The sequence below is a fragment of the Coregonus clupeaformis genome, chromosome 29, assembly GCF_020615455.1.
Source record: "Coregonus clupeaformis isolate EN_2021a chromosome 29, ASM2061545v1, whole genome shotgun sequence".
In the NCBI taxonomy this organism is placed as follows: domain Eukaryota; kingdom Metazoa; phylum Chordata; class Actinopteri; order Salmoniformes; family Salmonidae; genus Coregonus; species Coregonus clupeaformis.
Genome location: NC_059220.1, coordinates 52,323,028 through 52,338,141, shown reverse-complemented (window position 1 = coordinate 52,338,141; position 15,114 = coordinate 52,323,028). Strand labels below are relative to the sequence as shown.

The 15,114-nt window shown below is 44.0% G+C and overlaps 1 protein-coding gene across 3 annotated transcripts in view; it reads right to left on the bottom strand.

Annotated features, from left to right (window-relative positions):
• Nucleotides 1-13,307: 13,307 nt before the first annotated feature.
• Nucleotides 13,308-15,114, bottom strand: part of eprs1 (glutamyl-prolyl-tRNA synthetase 1) — an 86,178-nt gene continuing 84,371 nt past the window's right edge. For all 3 annotated transcript variants that reach the window (XM_041855654.2, XM_041855651.2, XM_041855653.2), the window contains 3 exons: nt 14,852-14,930; nt 14,669-14,733; nt 13,308-14,156 (listed from right to left, as the gene is read on the bottom strand). In XM_041855654.2, coding sequence (XP_041711588.2) covers nt 14,006-14,156; nt 14,669-14,733; nt 14,852-14,930 — 295 coding nt within the window. In that variant the 3' untranslated portion in view covers nt 13,308-14,005. The remainder of the gene's footprint in view (nt 14,157-14,668; nt 14,734-14,851; nt 14,931-15,114) is intronic.

Here is a 15,114-nt window from a genome sequence, read left to right as displayed (position 1 = left end):
TAGCTGGTCCCAGTTCTTCCCGTCCTACTCGATTACCTTCCGCAGCATTTGTTTGAGCATCTTATTGAACCGTTCAACGAGACCATCCGTCTGCGGGTGAAAGACAGCAGTCCGGATCTGCTTTATCTGTAGGAGAGCACACAAATCTTTCATCAGTCGGAACATGAACTCGGTACCTTGGTTGGTCAGGATCTCGTTTGGGATGCCCAGCCGGCTGAAGAGGTGGAACAGCTCCCGGGCGATTCCCTTGGAGACTCCCGCCCGTAGGGGAATGGCCTCGGGACATCGAGTGGCATAATCTACTATTACCAGGATGTGCCGGTGTCCTCTGACCGTTTTTACCAGGGGACCCACTATGGCTTTCAAGTTCAGATCCCACTGAGCGGTCCCGAACTGTTTTTTTTTTTTTTTTTTTTTATTTCACCTTTATTTAACCAGGTAAGCCAGTTGAGAACAGGTTCTCATTTACAACTGCGACCTGGCCAAGATAAAGCAAAGTAGTGCAATAAAAACAACACAGAGTTACATATGGGGTAAAGAAAAAAACATAAAGTCAGAAAATACAACAGAAAATATATATACAGTGTGTGCAAATGTAGCAAGTTATGGAGGTAAGGCAATAAATGGGCTATAGTGCAGAATAATTACAATAGTATTAACACTGGAATGCTAGATGTGCAAGAGATTATGTGCAAATAGAGATACTGGGGTGCAAAAGAGCAAATTAAATAACAATATAGGGATGAGGTAGTTGGGTGGGCTAATTTCAGATGGGCTGTGTACAGGTGCAGTGATCGGTAAGGTGCTCTGACAACTGATGCTTAAAGTTATTGGGGGAGATAAGAGTCTCCAGCTTCAGAGATTTTTGCAATTCGTTCCAGTCATTGGCAGCAGAGAACTGGAAGGAATGGCGGCCAAAGGAGGTGTTGGCTTTGGGAATGACCAGTGAGATATACCTGCTGGAGCGCAGACTACGGGTGGGTGCTGCTATGGTGACCAATGAGCTAAGATAGGGCGGGGATTTGCCTAGCAGTGATTTATAGATGGCCTGGAGCCAGTGGGTTTGACGACGAACATGTAGTGAGGACCAGCCAACAAGAGCGTACAGGTCACAGTGGTGGGTAGTGTATGGGGCTTTGGAGACAAAACGGATGGCACTGTGATAGACTACATCCAATTTGCTGAGTAGAGTGTTGGAGGCTATTTTGTAAATGACATCGCCGAAGTCAAGGATCGGTAGGATAGTCAGTTTTACGAGGGCATGTTTGGCAGCATGAGTGAAGGAGGCTTTGTTGCGAAATAGGAAGCCGATTCTAGATTTAACTTTGGATTGGAGATTCTTTATGTGAGTCTGGAAGTTGAGTTTACAGTCTAACCAGACACCTAGATATTTGTAGTTGTCCACATACTCTAGGTCAGACCCGTCGAGAGTGGTGATTCTAGTCGGGTGGGCGGGTGCTAGCAGCGTTCGATTGAAAAGCATGCATTTAGTTTTACTAGTGTTTAAGAGCAGTTGAAGGCTACTGAAGGATTGTTGTATGGCATTGAAGCTCGTTTGGAGGTTTGTTAACACAGTGTCCAATGAAGGGCCAGATGTATACAAAATGGTGTCGTCTGCGTAGAGGTGGATCTGAGAGTCACCAGCAGCAAGAGCGACATCATTGATATACACGGAGAAAAGTGTCGGCCCAAGAATTGAACCCTGTGGCACCCCCATAGAGACTGCCATAGGTCCAGACAACAGGCCCTCCGATTTGACACACTGAACTCTATCTGAGAAGTAGTTGGTGAACCAGGCGAGGCAGTCATTTGAGAAACCAAGGCTATTTAGTCTGCCAATAAGAATGCGGTGGTTGACAGAGTCGAAAGCCTTGGCCAGGTCGATGAAGACGGCTGCACAGTACTGTCTATTATCAATCGCGGTTATAATATCGTTTAGGACCTTGAGCGTGGCTGAAGTGCACCCGTGACCAGCTCGGAAACCGGATTGCATAGCGGAGAAGGTACGGTGGTATTCGAAATGGTCGATGATCTGTTTGTTAACTTGGCTTTCGAATACTTTCGAAAGGCAGGGCAGGATGGATATAGGTCTGTAGCAGTTTGGATCTAGAGTGTCACCCCCTTTGAAGAGGGGGATGACCGCGGCAGCTTTCCAATCTCTGGGGATCTCAGACGTTATGAAAGAGAGGTTGAACAGACTAGTAATAGGGGGTTGCGACAATTTCGGCGGCTAGTTTTAGGAAGAAAGGGTCCAGATTGTCTAGCCCAGCTGATTTGTAGGGGTCCAGATTTTGCAGCGCTTTCAAAACATCAACTGTCTGAATTTGTGTGAAGGAGAAGCGGGGGGGGCATGGGCAAGTTGCAGCAGAGGGTGCAGAGTTGGTGGCCGGGTTAGTGGTAGCCAGATGGAAAGCATGGCCAGCTGTAGCAAAATGCTTGTTGAAATTCTCGATTATTGTAGATTTATCGGTGGTGATAGTGTTTCCTAGCCTCAGTGCAGTGGGCAGCTGGGAGGAAGTGCTCTTATTCTCCATGGACTTTACAGTGTCCCAAAACTTTTTGGAGTTAGTGCTACAGGATGCAAATTTCTGTTTGAAAAAGTTAGCCTTTGCTTTCCTGACTGCTTGTGTATATTGGTTCCTAACTTCCCTGAAAAGTTGCATATCGCGGGGGCTATTTGATGCTAATGCTGTACGCCACAGGATGTTTTTGTGCTGGTCAAGGGCAGTCAAGTCTGAGGAGAACCAGGGGCTATATCGGTTCTTAGTTCTGTATTTTTTGAATGGGGCATGTTTATTTAAGATTGAGAGGAAATTACTTTTAAGGAACAACCAGGCATCCTCTACTGACGGAATGAGATCTATATCCATCCAGGATACCTGGGCCAGGTCAATTAGGAAGGCCTCTCGCTAAAGTGTTTTAGGGAGCGTTTGACAGTGATGAGGGGTGGTCGTTTGACCGCGGACCCGTTACGGACGCAGGCAATAAGGCAGTGATCGCTGAGATCCTGGTTGAAGACAGCTGAGGTGTATTTAGAGGGTATATTAGTCAGGATGATATCTATGAGGGTACCCATGTTTAAGGATTTAGGGTTGTACCTGGTAGGTTCGTTGATGATTTGCGTGAGGTTGAGGGCATCTAGCTTGGATTGTAGGATGGCTGGGGTATTAAGCATATCCCAATTTAGGTCACCAAGCAGTACAAACTCAGAGGATAAATGGGGGCAATCAATTCACATATGGTGTCCAGGGCACAGCTGGGGGGCTGAGGGGGTCTGTAGCAAGCGGCAACAGTGAGAGACTTATTTCTGGAAAGGTGGATTTTTAGAAGTAGGAGCTCAAACTGTTTGGGCACAGACCTGGATAGTATGATAGAGCTCTGCAGGCTATCTCTACAGTAGATTGCAACTCCACCCCCTTTGGCAGTTCTATCTAGACGGAAAATGTTGTAGTTGGGGATGGAAATTTCAGAATTTTTGGTGGCCTTCCTGAGCCAGGATTCAGACACTGCTAGAACATCAGGGTTGGCAGAGTGTGCTAACACAGTGAATAACTCAAACTTAGGAAGTAGACTTCTGATATTTATGTGCAAGAAACCAAGACTTTTGCGATTACAGAAGTCAACAAATGATAGCTCCTGGGGAGTAGGAGTGATACTGGGGGCTACAGGGCCTGGGTTAGCCTCTACATCACCAGAGGAACAGAGGAGGACTAGAATAAGGATACGGCTAAAGGCTTTAAGAACTGGTCTTCTAGTGCGTTGGGTACATAGAATAAAGGGGGCAGATTTCCGGGTGTTATAGAAAAGATTCAGGGCATTATGAACAGACAAGGATATGGAAGGACATGAGTAAAGTGGAGGCAAACCTAAGCGTTGGGTAACACTGAAAGAGATAGTATCTCTAGAGGCATAAATTGAGTCGGTCTGTGAGTGTATGGGTGGAGGGACAAAGGGGCTAACCAAGGCAGGTTCAGCTAGGCTGGGGGTCTACAGTGATATAGTACAATTAGAAATAACCGAAACAACAATAAACTAACCATGTTTGGGCTGAGGCTAAACATAAACAGGATGTAGTACCGTAAAAAGGAACAGTCCAGCAGATATCAGCTGTATAGCTGAGTTATCACAAGGTCCGGTGGTGAAGCGCCAGTGAGCAAGAGGCCACGGCTAGCGTGTGCTACGTCCGTTTTGTTGTAGCCAGCCCTCATGGGGCTCAGGGCAGGTGTCTCGGCAGGTCCCTCGAAATCGAGGAGGAGAAACATGGGCTCCTCCTCCGGTTGTTCACCAGGTGAGGTTGGTTCCGGCGCCCCATCGGACCCTTACTCCAGGTCCGTAGACACGGGGTTGGCAACCGCTTGCTTCCGGGCCGCGCAGGCGACGGTCCGTCCCTGCTATCGTCAGTCTCCGGCTCGTACTCTTTTTCCCAGCTCGTGCCTCCACAGTGCGGCGAACAGCGGACAATCTCATCCCACGAGGAGGGGTACCGGCAACTCAGGTACGGCACCCACCACCATCTGGCATCTCCCTTGTGGCGTCACAATGTTGACCTGCCCGGTCGAATACCGCTTTGTCGAAAACGGGGGAGGGTGGCTACTGGTGATGTGCAGTAAGTTGCTCATCTGGGCTAGGGGGGAAGCTTCGACCACGAACCTCCAGTCGTGGACCAGCTGGGCCCGACGGGCCAGGCTGTACCCATAGTGGCTGAGTACCTCCCTCTTGAGACAGTCGTATTTAGCGGCCTGTTCGGTGTTGAGGTCATAACACGCCTTTTGGGCATCTCCGGACAGGAACAAGGCCAGCAGACTCGCCCACTTTGCGCCTTGGGCCATCCTTCCCGGAGTACTGTCCGTTCGAATGTGCAGAGGTAGGTCTCGATGTCCTTGTCCACCGTTAGCTTAATTAAAAACTGATTGGGATGCGATTCGGTCTGCGTTTCTCCTCGCAGCTTCCTGACTTCCTCAAGCAGGCGGACATTCTGTAGACGCTGTTCTTCCTCGTCTATGCTGATACTGCGTAAACGTCAATCCTGGTCTGACCACGTTCTCAGATTGCCCGCATTTGCCACCACTTGTGGCAGACCAGGGGGTTTGATCTAGACGTTTACACAGATCAGACACAAGTGTGATACCTCAGTTTCAAGGGTGTTTATTTATAACAATAAAGAAAAAGAAAAGAGACCAGTAGACCTCTTCCGGGTTACCGTCTTCTGGGCTCCAGGGATTGCTGTCTCCTCTGGGGTAGAACACCGAGCCCCTCGGTCTATCCGTTAGCAAAATCTAACTACCTCTACCCTCTCCCCTGTGCTGCCCTCCTGGCAGCTTTATGGGCCCTGTACGACTGGTGAGCAATCAAGCTTGTTTTGGCTGGTCTGTAGCTTATTCATTAGATGTTTGGGGCTGCTGGTGAACCATGATGTGCAGGTATAATCAAAGTGACACTAGACTAGTGCACTTGCCAGGGTCTTTTGGGTGGCTATAGCTAGGTTTCCATCCAATTGACGATAGATTTTTATGCAAATATTCAAAAATCTACATACAAATAATATGCACATTTTCCCATCGGAGTTGTGTTTCCATCAAATTAACTTGTTGTGGATAAAAGTGTGTGTAAATAAGTAGTGCAAAAAAAAAAAAAAAAAAAAAAAGCAAGTTAAATTGGTTTCCATTGTATTTTCACCTCTAAGCGTCCTGATGGTTTTGTCACCTGAAAATATTGCGTAGGTATAACGAATGTTCCCACTCTGGTATTGGCACGTGCCCTCTAGCCAACAGCTCGCAGATACAGTGCGGCTATAGCCTACAGTACATGATTAGATTATTATGGACAAAAGTGCAAGATCATTTTTATTTGTCAAACAGCAGCCATGCATCGATCATCATGTCACCAGAACAAGACCCTCAATATTTATTGAAAGTAGCATCGAGCTCATCACCTTGCATTTTCACCACCCTGTAAATTTCATCATAACTTATTTCATATAGTCTAATAAACTGCATACTTTCCCCTAATGTCGTGACATTTTCTGACATTTAATCCGTACTTTACTCGCATAAAATGGTTGGATGGAAACCTGGTTAATGTCAAGCCATTTTGAGGATACTGGAATTATATTTTGGACGAACATGCACATGCCTACAAGAGACTTTTGAAGTAGCCCATCAGATAACTGGTTGTGTTTATGCCACATATAAAAGGGAAATCTTTAGGCTATATTGAAGCGTTAGGTTCTAGGTGTGCGAGGAATAGCCGCTCGGATTGGAGAGGGGGCAGAGCACTGTTAAGCTTTCCTAAGTAACTGGGCCTGCTGTGAGTATACGTGGCCACATTATTAGAAGACGACTTGGGAGAATTATCAAATCAAATTGTATTGGTCACATGAAATGGTTACTTACGAGCCCATTCCCAACAGTGCAGAGTTTAAAAAGTAAGAGAAATATGTGCAAAAATAAATAAATAATTGTAACACAATAAAAGCAATAGCGAGGCTATATACAAGGAGTACCAGTACCGAGTCAATGTGCAGGGGTACGAGGTAGTTGAGGTAATACAGTATGTACATGGGTATGGGTAAAGTAACTAGGCAGTCAGGATATACAGTATAATAAACAGAGTAGCAGCAGCGTATGTAAAGTGTGTTTCGTGTGTGTGTGTGTGCATGTGTGTTGGAGTGTCAGTGTAGTACGTGTGAGTGTGTGGGTAGAGTCCAGTGAGTGTGCATAGAGCCAGTGTAAGGGAGTCAGTGCAAAACAATTAAGATAAATAAATAATAAAGTAGGTCAATGTAAATAGTCCGGGTAGCCATTTTATTAACTGTTCAGCAGTCTTATGGCTTGGGGGTAGAAACTGTTCAGGTGCCTTTTGGTCAAAGACTTGGCGCGCCAGTACCACTTGCCATGTGGTAGCAGAGAGGACAGTCTATGACTTGGGTGGCTGGAGTCTTTGACAATTTTTAGGTGATGTACTGGGCCGCACGCACTACCCTCTGTAGCGCCCTGTGGTCAGATGCTGAGCAGTTGCCATACCAAGCGGTGACACATCTGTATAACCTTTTGAGGATCTGAGGGCCCATGCCAAATCTTTTCAGCCTCCTGAGGGGGAAGAGGCATTGTCATGCCCTCTTCACGACTCTGTTGTGTTTGGACCATGATAGGTCCTTAGTGATGTGGACACCGATTAACTTCAAGCTCTCGAACTGCTCTACTACAGCCCCGTCGATGTGAATGGGGCCGTGTTCGGCCCACCGTTTCCTGTAGTCCACAATAAGCTCCTTTGTCTTAATGTTCCTTAAACGTTTCTCATAAGGATGCATACACAACACGTTCAAAAATAGCTATGCTACCCCCTATCATGTTCATATAAACACATGTTGTAGTTAGCATGTTTTTCTGACTCCTTAACTGTAAAATAGTCATATTAGCCATACTTGAAACAAGCTAAACTGCCTGGCAGTCATTTCCCCAACTGCCAACAGTTACTATGGTGACCAAGGTGTAAACGTTTGTCTTGGAAATAAATTGTAAATGAGAGCTCAAAACGTTTTTTTTTTAGCTATTTACAAAATGATGTGCACTCACCTCCGCACACACTTTATCTCCTCTTTCAGCATTTTTTCCCCCACAACCAAACGGGAACTACAGGGGAATTCACCAAAAAAGAACGTTATTTTATGAGGTTATTTGAATATTCTCAGAACAATGTGTTTCTACCTGACCAAAATAGCAACGTTCCCTAAAGGTTCTCCTTAGTTGTTCCCAGAAAATTCTGTGAAAGTTATTTTTCTAAGAACCAAAGGAGAACCTTTATGGAACGTTACAGGAACGTTCTGTGCTAGCTGGGCTTGTCATTTAGGCAGGTTACCTTGGCGTTCTTAGGCACAGGGACTATGGTGGTTTACTTGAAACATGTAGGTATTACAGACTGGGTCAGGTGCGCATGCAGGCAAGCAGATGAGGAAATTTGGCTAGGATGGAAGAAATTATATACTAAAATCTGCAAAAGAGCGAATGTAAACCAAGGAAAAAACACACTACCCTCCCGTTCCCAATAAAAAAAACACACAACCCTCCCCAAAGCAAAAAAAATTGTTAAACAACCCTCCCCTATTTTGGGCCACTGCCCCCCACCCCAGTAAATTTGGAACTGTCCTTTACCAGGCTCCAGGTGCCATGTTTTAACATCATCAGAGAAGAGCGGCCAGGGTGCAACCGTGCAGGAGTGGCTCTTCTAGTGAGAGAGGACATAAACTACAATGACACCACCTTCAACCTCAAAGAAGCAGACAAGAACAACAACGAACATGTGGCAGCTAAAATAAACATTGACCAACATACCACACTTTTACTTACATCAATCTACTGACCTCCTGGAACTACCACCTCTGCGAAAGCCCACCCTGATCATGGGAAATGTTAATTCATTTTTTTTACACTTTATTTTGATAGTCTAGAAAGCATCTACAGATGGACTATCTACATACTATCAGTAACGTGAACTATCTCCTAACCATAGCCCTAACCCTTATTTTAACCCTAAACTTAAGCCTTACCCTAGCCCTAACCCTTACCTTAACCCTTATTCTAAACCTAACCCTTACCTTAGCAAGCATTTGCTTATCAATAATATGATAATATGACAATCTGTAAAGCATCTACAAACCGGACTATCCAAATAAAGTGTGACCAAAAAAACTAAACAGCAACCAAATTGGCAATATAACTCCAGTTCTACTCCAAAATGGCAAACTCTTAGAAACCACAAAGAGAAAGCCCAAGCCTTCAGAGACAACCTGCAGAGACTGCATTCATTACTAACATCATGAACTTCTCCAAGTACCAGGACTGGGGGAGTTTGAGGCCTCAAAAACAGGAATGCATTACAGTAATTAAATGATGGAAGAAATACTAGTGGAAATTAAGATATTGAAAACTACCGTGGACTCCCTAAAAGACACTACAGAGAGGCTACAGTATGATAATAAACAATGAAAGCAGAATTACTGTATCTAAAGTGCAGAAGTATGAAGAATAATATAGTCATAATGGGAATAAAGGAGGATGAAAATGAAAACTATCAGTCAACGGAGGAAAAAGTCAAAATGTTCATGAAACGTAATCTCAAGATGATGGACGAACAGGTGGATACAATTGATTTTCAAAGGGCTCACCGTTTCGGTGGCAGAGCGAAGGGAAGGCCCCATCCGATCGTAGCTATGCTAACTCACTACAACATGAAAATTGCCTTGTTACAACAGGGTAGGGAACTGAAATCTTTCTGATTGAGAGGGGGTCAAATACTTATTTCCCTCATTAAAATGCAAATCAATTTGTAACATTTTTGACATTCGTTTTTTTCAGGATTTTTTTGTTGTTATTCTGTCTCTCACTGTTCAAATAAACCTAACATTAAAATTATAGACTGATAATTTCTTTGTCAGTGGGCTAACGTACAAAATCAGTAGGGGATCAAATCCTTTTTTCCCCTCACTGTATACAGTGGGGAGAACAAGTATTTGATACACTGCCGATTTTGTAGGTTTTCATACTTACAAAGCATGTAGAGGTCTGTAATTTTTTATCATAGGTACACTTCAACTGTGAGAGACGGCATCTAAAACAAAAATCCAGAAAATCACATTGTATGATTTTTAAGTAATTTAATTTGAATTTTATTGCATGACATAAGTATTTGATACATCAGAAAAGCAGAACTTAACATTTGGTACAGAAACCTTTGTTTGCAATTAGAGATCATACGTTTCCTGTAGTTCTTGACCAGGTTTGCACACACTGCAGCAGGGATTTTGGCCCACTCCTCCATACAGACCTTCTCCAGATCCTTCAGGTTTCGGGGCTGTCGCTGGGCAATATGGACTTTCAGCTCCCTCCAAAGATTTTCTATTGGGTTCAGGTCTGGAGACTGGCTAGGCCACTCCAGGACCTTGAGATGCTTCTTACGGAGCCACTCCTTAGTTGCCCTGTCTGTGTGTTTCGGGTCGTTGTCATGCTGGAAGACCCAGCCACAACCCATCTTCAATGCTCTTACTGAGGGAAGGAGGTTGTTGGCCAAGATCTCGCTATACATGGCCCCATCCATCCTCCCCTCAATACGGTGCAGTATCCTGTCCCCTTTGCAGAAAAGCATCCCCAAAGAATGATGTTTCCACCTCCATGCTTCACGGTTGGGATGGTGTTCTTGGGGTTGTATTCATCCTTCTTCCTCCAAACACGGCGAGTGGAGTTTAGACCAAAAAGCTCTATTTTTGTCTCATCAGACCACATGACCTTCTCCCATTCCTCCTCTGGATCATCCAGATGGTCATTGGCAAACTTCAGACGGGCCTGGACATGTGCTGGCTTGAGCAGGGGGACCTTGCGTGCGCTGCAGGATTTTAATCCATGACGGCGTAGTGTGTTACTAATGGTTTTCTTTGAGACTGTGGTCCCAGCTCTCTTCAGGTCATTGACCAGGTCCTGCCGTGTAGTTCTGGGCTGATCCCTCACCTTCCTCATGATCATTGATGCCCCACGAGGTGAGATCTTGCATGGAGCCCCAGACCGAGGGTCATTGACCGTCATCTTGAACTTCTTCCATTTTCTAATAATTGCGCCAACAGTTGTTGCCTTCTCACCAAGCTGCTTGCCTATTGTCCTGTAGCCCATCCCAGCTTTGTGCAGGTCTACAATTTTATCCCTGATGTCCTTACACAGCTCTCTGGTCTTGGCCATTGTGGAGAGGTTGGAGTCTGTTTGATTGAGTGTGTGGACAGGTGTCTTTTATACAGGTAACGAGTTCAAACAGGTGCAGTTAATACAGGTAATGAGTGGAGAACAGGAGGGCTTCTTAAAGAAAAACTAACAGGTCTGTGAGAGCCAGAATTCTTACTGGTTGGTAGGTGATCAAATACTTATGTCATGCAATAAAATGCAATGTGATTTTCTGGATTTTTGTCTCTCATAGTTGAAGTGTCCCTATGATAAAAATTACAGACCTCTACATGCTTTGTAAGTAGGAAAACCTGCAAAATCGGCAGTGTATCAAATACTTGTTCTCCCCACTGTATGTAAATGTTGTAAACAAAAATACAGTTTAAAAAGTCACACAATGTAAAAAACCTATTACAACTGGAGCAGGCCAACCCTGCTGGGTGGCAGGCTCCTGTTCCAGACCAGCACTAAGACCTGATCCAACTTATCAAACCCAATTAGTTGATAATCAAGTGTGCTATTGCTGGGCTGAAATAGAAGTCTGCTCACCAAGTATATCAGGGATTAGTGGAGCGAGGTTGGCCACCTCTGGTATTGACTTGCTTTTGTTCACCTGAAATTATGCTTTAGTAATAATAGCCTACACTCTTAGAAAAAAGGGTTTCAAAAGGGTTCTTCGGCTGTTCCCATAGGAGAACCCTTTTTGGTTCCAAATAGAACCCTTTTGGTTTCACGTAGAACTATTTTGGGTTCTATGTTGAACCCTATGTGTAAAGGGTTCTACCTAGAACTCAAAAGGGTTCTACCTGGAACCAAAAAGGGTTCTCCTATGGGGAAAGCCAAAGAACCATTTTAGATTCTAGATCGCACCTTTTTTTCTGAGTGTACTTGTTACTAAGAAGTCTAACCTTTACATACAGTAAAAGTTGTCAAAAATATCAATAGTAAAGTAAAGACATCCCAAAAAACTACTTTAGTAGTATTTTAAAGTAATTTTACTTAAGTACTTTACACCACTGAGTACTTGTGGCACCAATAAAGCTTTATATTGTGAAGATAAACACATTTGGCTTCATGTTTCCCAGACAGATTAAGCCTAGTCCTTGACCAAGAATTTTAGCCCAGGATTAGGCTTAATGTGTGTCCTGGAAACCGGCCCAGTCTTTTAATTATAGTTTTTACAGTGTGTTTATGTTTTCTAATTTTCAGCCTGCCTGCGAAACACATTTCCCTATGGAATAATGAAGACTACCTTGAACCTAGAAATGTTCTGTTCATAAATATTTATCTTATTAATTTAGTAAAATAGAATACCATTATTCCATAGGGAAATGTGCTTTGATCTGTAGAGAATAGAATAGTGCTCCGTAGACAAGTGCGTCTTCACTCTAATATCATTCACAATATGAGACAAGAAAACATGGAGCTTTCCGATAGGTGCTTTATGACAAGTGACGACCTCCAGGCGTGGCAAAAAATAAAGTTCTCGAAGGTTCTGCATGGGGGAAAAAATGAAATTTCGAAGGTTATATATCCATTGAGCAAGGAGCATACAGCCATTAATACAACCGTCTATGTTCATGTGTCCTTTGCGGCTCATTTCGATTTGAGTGCATTGTTGAAACATGTCGATACGGACAGGACTGAAAGGAAGGCAGTGCTGCTCCCGGTTCAGCTTTCTCTTCAAATTCTTCACCTTAACATTAGAATGAATACACAATACTGACGACGGATCAGCTCCTGGATAGACTATTATCATATGGCTGCAAATATTGATGCGGTTTATTCTAATAGCTTTGCCAGTAAATCATATATTTGGAACATTATTGTGTATGTTGTTACAGTACACAATTATATTGAGGTAAAAATTACTGTAGCCTACAATAGCAAAATAAAACTTGATTGACTGACTTCAGAATTTCAGGAATCACTGATTAATTTGTCATGTGAATAAAAACTCTTAAAAGTGGACAGTTTCACTTTTCCACACCTGCATAAAACAGATATTTCTGTCCTGTCTGCACCTGAACAAAACAAAAGCTCCCTGCAGCTAGTCTAGGTGTGTGGTCAAGGACATGGGTTTTACTCGAGATAAGGATATCTGGAGCTGACAATTGATTTATGCATGGTTTGGTGATAAAACCTACAGCATGCATTCCATAAAATTAGTTGGTGTTTGTGTAATGTAAGGTACCATGGAGAGATGGCTCAGGTATGGATAATGATGAGAGGAACCTTGTCTTGGGGGCCAAACTCTGATTTCCATACAATAAGAACAGTCTTCACAGCACATGCTATCTGGCTGGGGGATACTACTTTCTCATATATCAAGTCTCACCTTTTGACTCATTCCACACATCTGCTGTTTGTCATGTAGACTGATAGGGTGTATCTTTGCTATAAAATATCTTTGTATTCTTTGTAGGTCAGAGCTCTCGGCCAGCCTCATTATTGCAGAGCACTCACTCCATTCACGTGTGTGGGTGGTGTAACCTGCTGCCTTTTTAATAAGTTTTGAATAAAGTAATATTCTGATTGGTGATTGACCTTGCCTCTCCTCATTATTGATTAGAATTTCCACGACAAATGATAATGCCTATACAGTGGAAGTTGAGAATCCCTTTATTATAGACAAGTTCTAGAATTGCGTTGGAGGAACTCAAGAGTACAGTATAGGTAATTACATGTATGTGACAGTTCATTATTCCATGTTGTAAGCAGTATTCCTATGAGTTCGTACTCAGGACAAATGTGGCTAGTGGCTACAACCTCCAGGAGTCAACCCTCACCACCCACCTATAATCCACCCCCAATAGCGACGATATCAGTTCAGTTAGTGGGTAGATACTGAAACGTCTTGCCTGAGTACCAGGTCATCTTTCTACCTGTAAAAGGTCCTGAGATAAGTCAGGGTGGGAGGAAGAAAGGGACAAACATATAAAGATTGTGTCATGTGGTATAAAAAGAAAAGGGCTTTTTTGTTACATTTGGGTGTAGTGGGAGAAAATAGCTGACTATGGAGAGTGTCTTGTCACTCTTGAGGAGCTGGGCCACCATTGCAAGGTTAGGGTCTAAAGGAAGACACTACAAAGTGTTCACTCTGGGTAAATCTCAATAGTCTAAATTGACTTCCTCTCCTTGTTTCTTCTCCTCCATCTCTGCTTATTCGAAAATCACAGGATAGGTGAAAACAAATCTTTGTTCACAAGTATTTTCTTTCACCTGTCTGCTTCTTTCTCATATCCCAGTTCGAGGAGAGGAAGCCACTTAAGACTATTGAGATCCACCCTTCATTTGTGTATTTAGTAGCTGCGGCCAAACAGGGTGTAATACTGGGCGGCCTCCTTGCCGCTGACACACATCTGACCCGGCTGCAGGGGCTTGAGGGGCTTGAAGGGGATACACAGGCTCTTGGCACCCATGGAGGGGGCACCGGGCTCCAGATCCTGGTCCCTGGAGAGGCAGAGAGAGAGAGCGAGGTGGAGGTGACCGATTTTATGAACTTCATTATACATTTGGTAACACTTCACTTAGAGCAGATAATGCATTTTGATGTGATTATAAGCACTGCATGACTAATCATAAGAATGTACACTGAGTGTACGAAACATCAAGAACAAGGTGAATCCAGATTTTTAAGCCTTTAGACATTGATTGTGTATATGTGCCATTTAGAGGGTGAATGGGCAAGACAAAATATTTAAGTGCCTTTGAATGGGGTATGGTAGTAGGTGCAAGGCGAACCGGTTTGTGTCAAGAACTACAACGCTGCTGTTTTTTTTACACTCAACAGTTTCCTGTGTGTATCAAGAATTACCCACCACCCAAAGGACATCCAGCCAACTTGACAACCGTGGGAAGCATTGGAGTCAACATGGGCCAGCATCGCTGGGAGGGGGGGTTGGTATACTCATTGTATGTTAGCATGCATCCCTGTCATTGAGTGATACTTGAGTGAGACTTACTTGGCAGTGGTCTTCTTGATCCAGTCCTCACACTCGATGCCTCCACAGAAAGGGATCTGGACAATCTGTGGTTATCAAATATATTTGTCAGTCTGTTTATATTACTTAAGCCAGCCAGATATGGAAACAATTCATCTGATGAAGATTGGGAATCTAACAGAAACAAATTCCAATGTAACGCACCCTGCCCTGGTCCAGGTCTTTTTGGAACTGTTCCATAGAGTCTGCTACCACCATGTGTTTGTTCAGGTCGTCCGATGCCCTGTGACAAAGAGGAGGCATATTAGTCACACTATTTGACAGGTCACACGTGTGTGTGTGTGCACGTTAGCACCTGTGCAGTCGCTCAGAGAGAGAGCGCGAATGAGAGGGATTGTGTGTGTTACCTAGAGGTTGGCCTTGATTTCCTACAGTAGGTGTGTGTGTGTGTGTGTGTGTGGATCAGC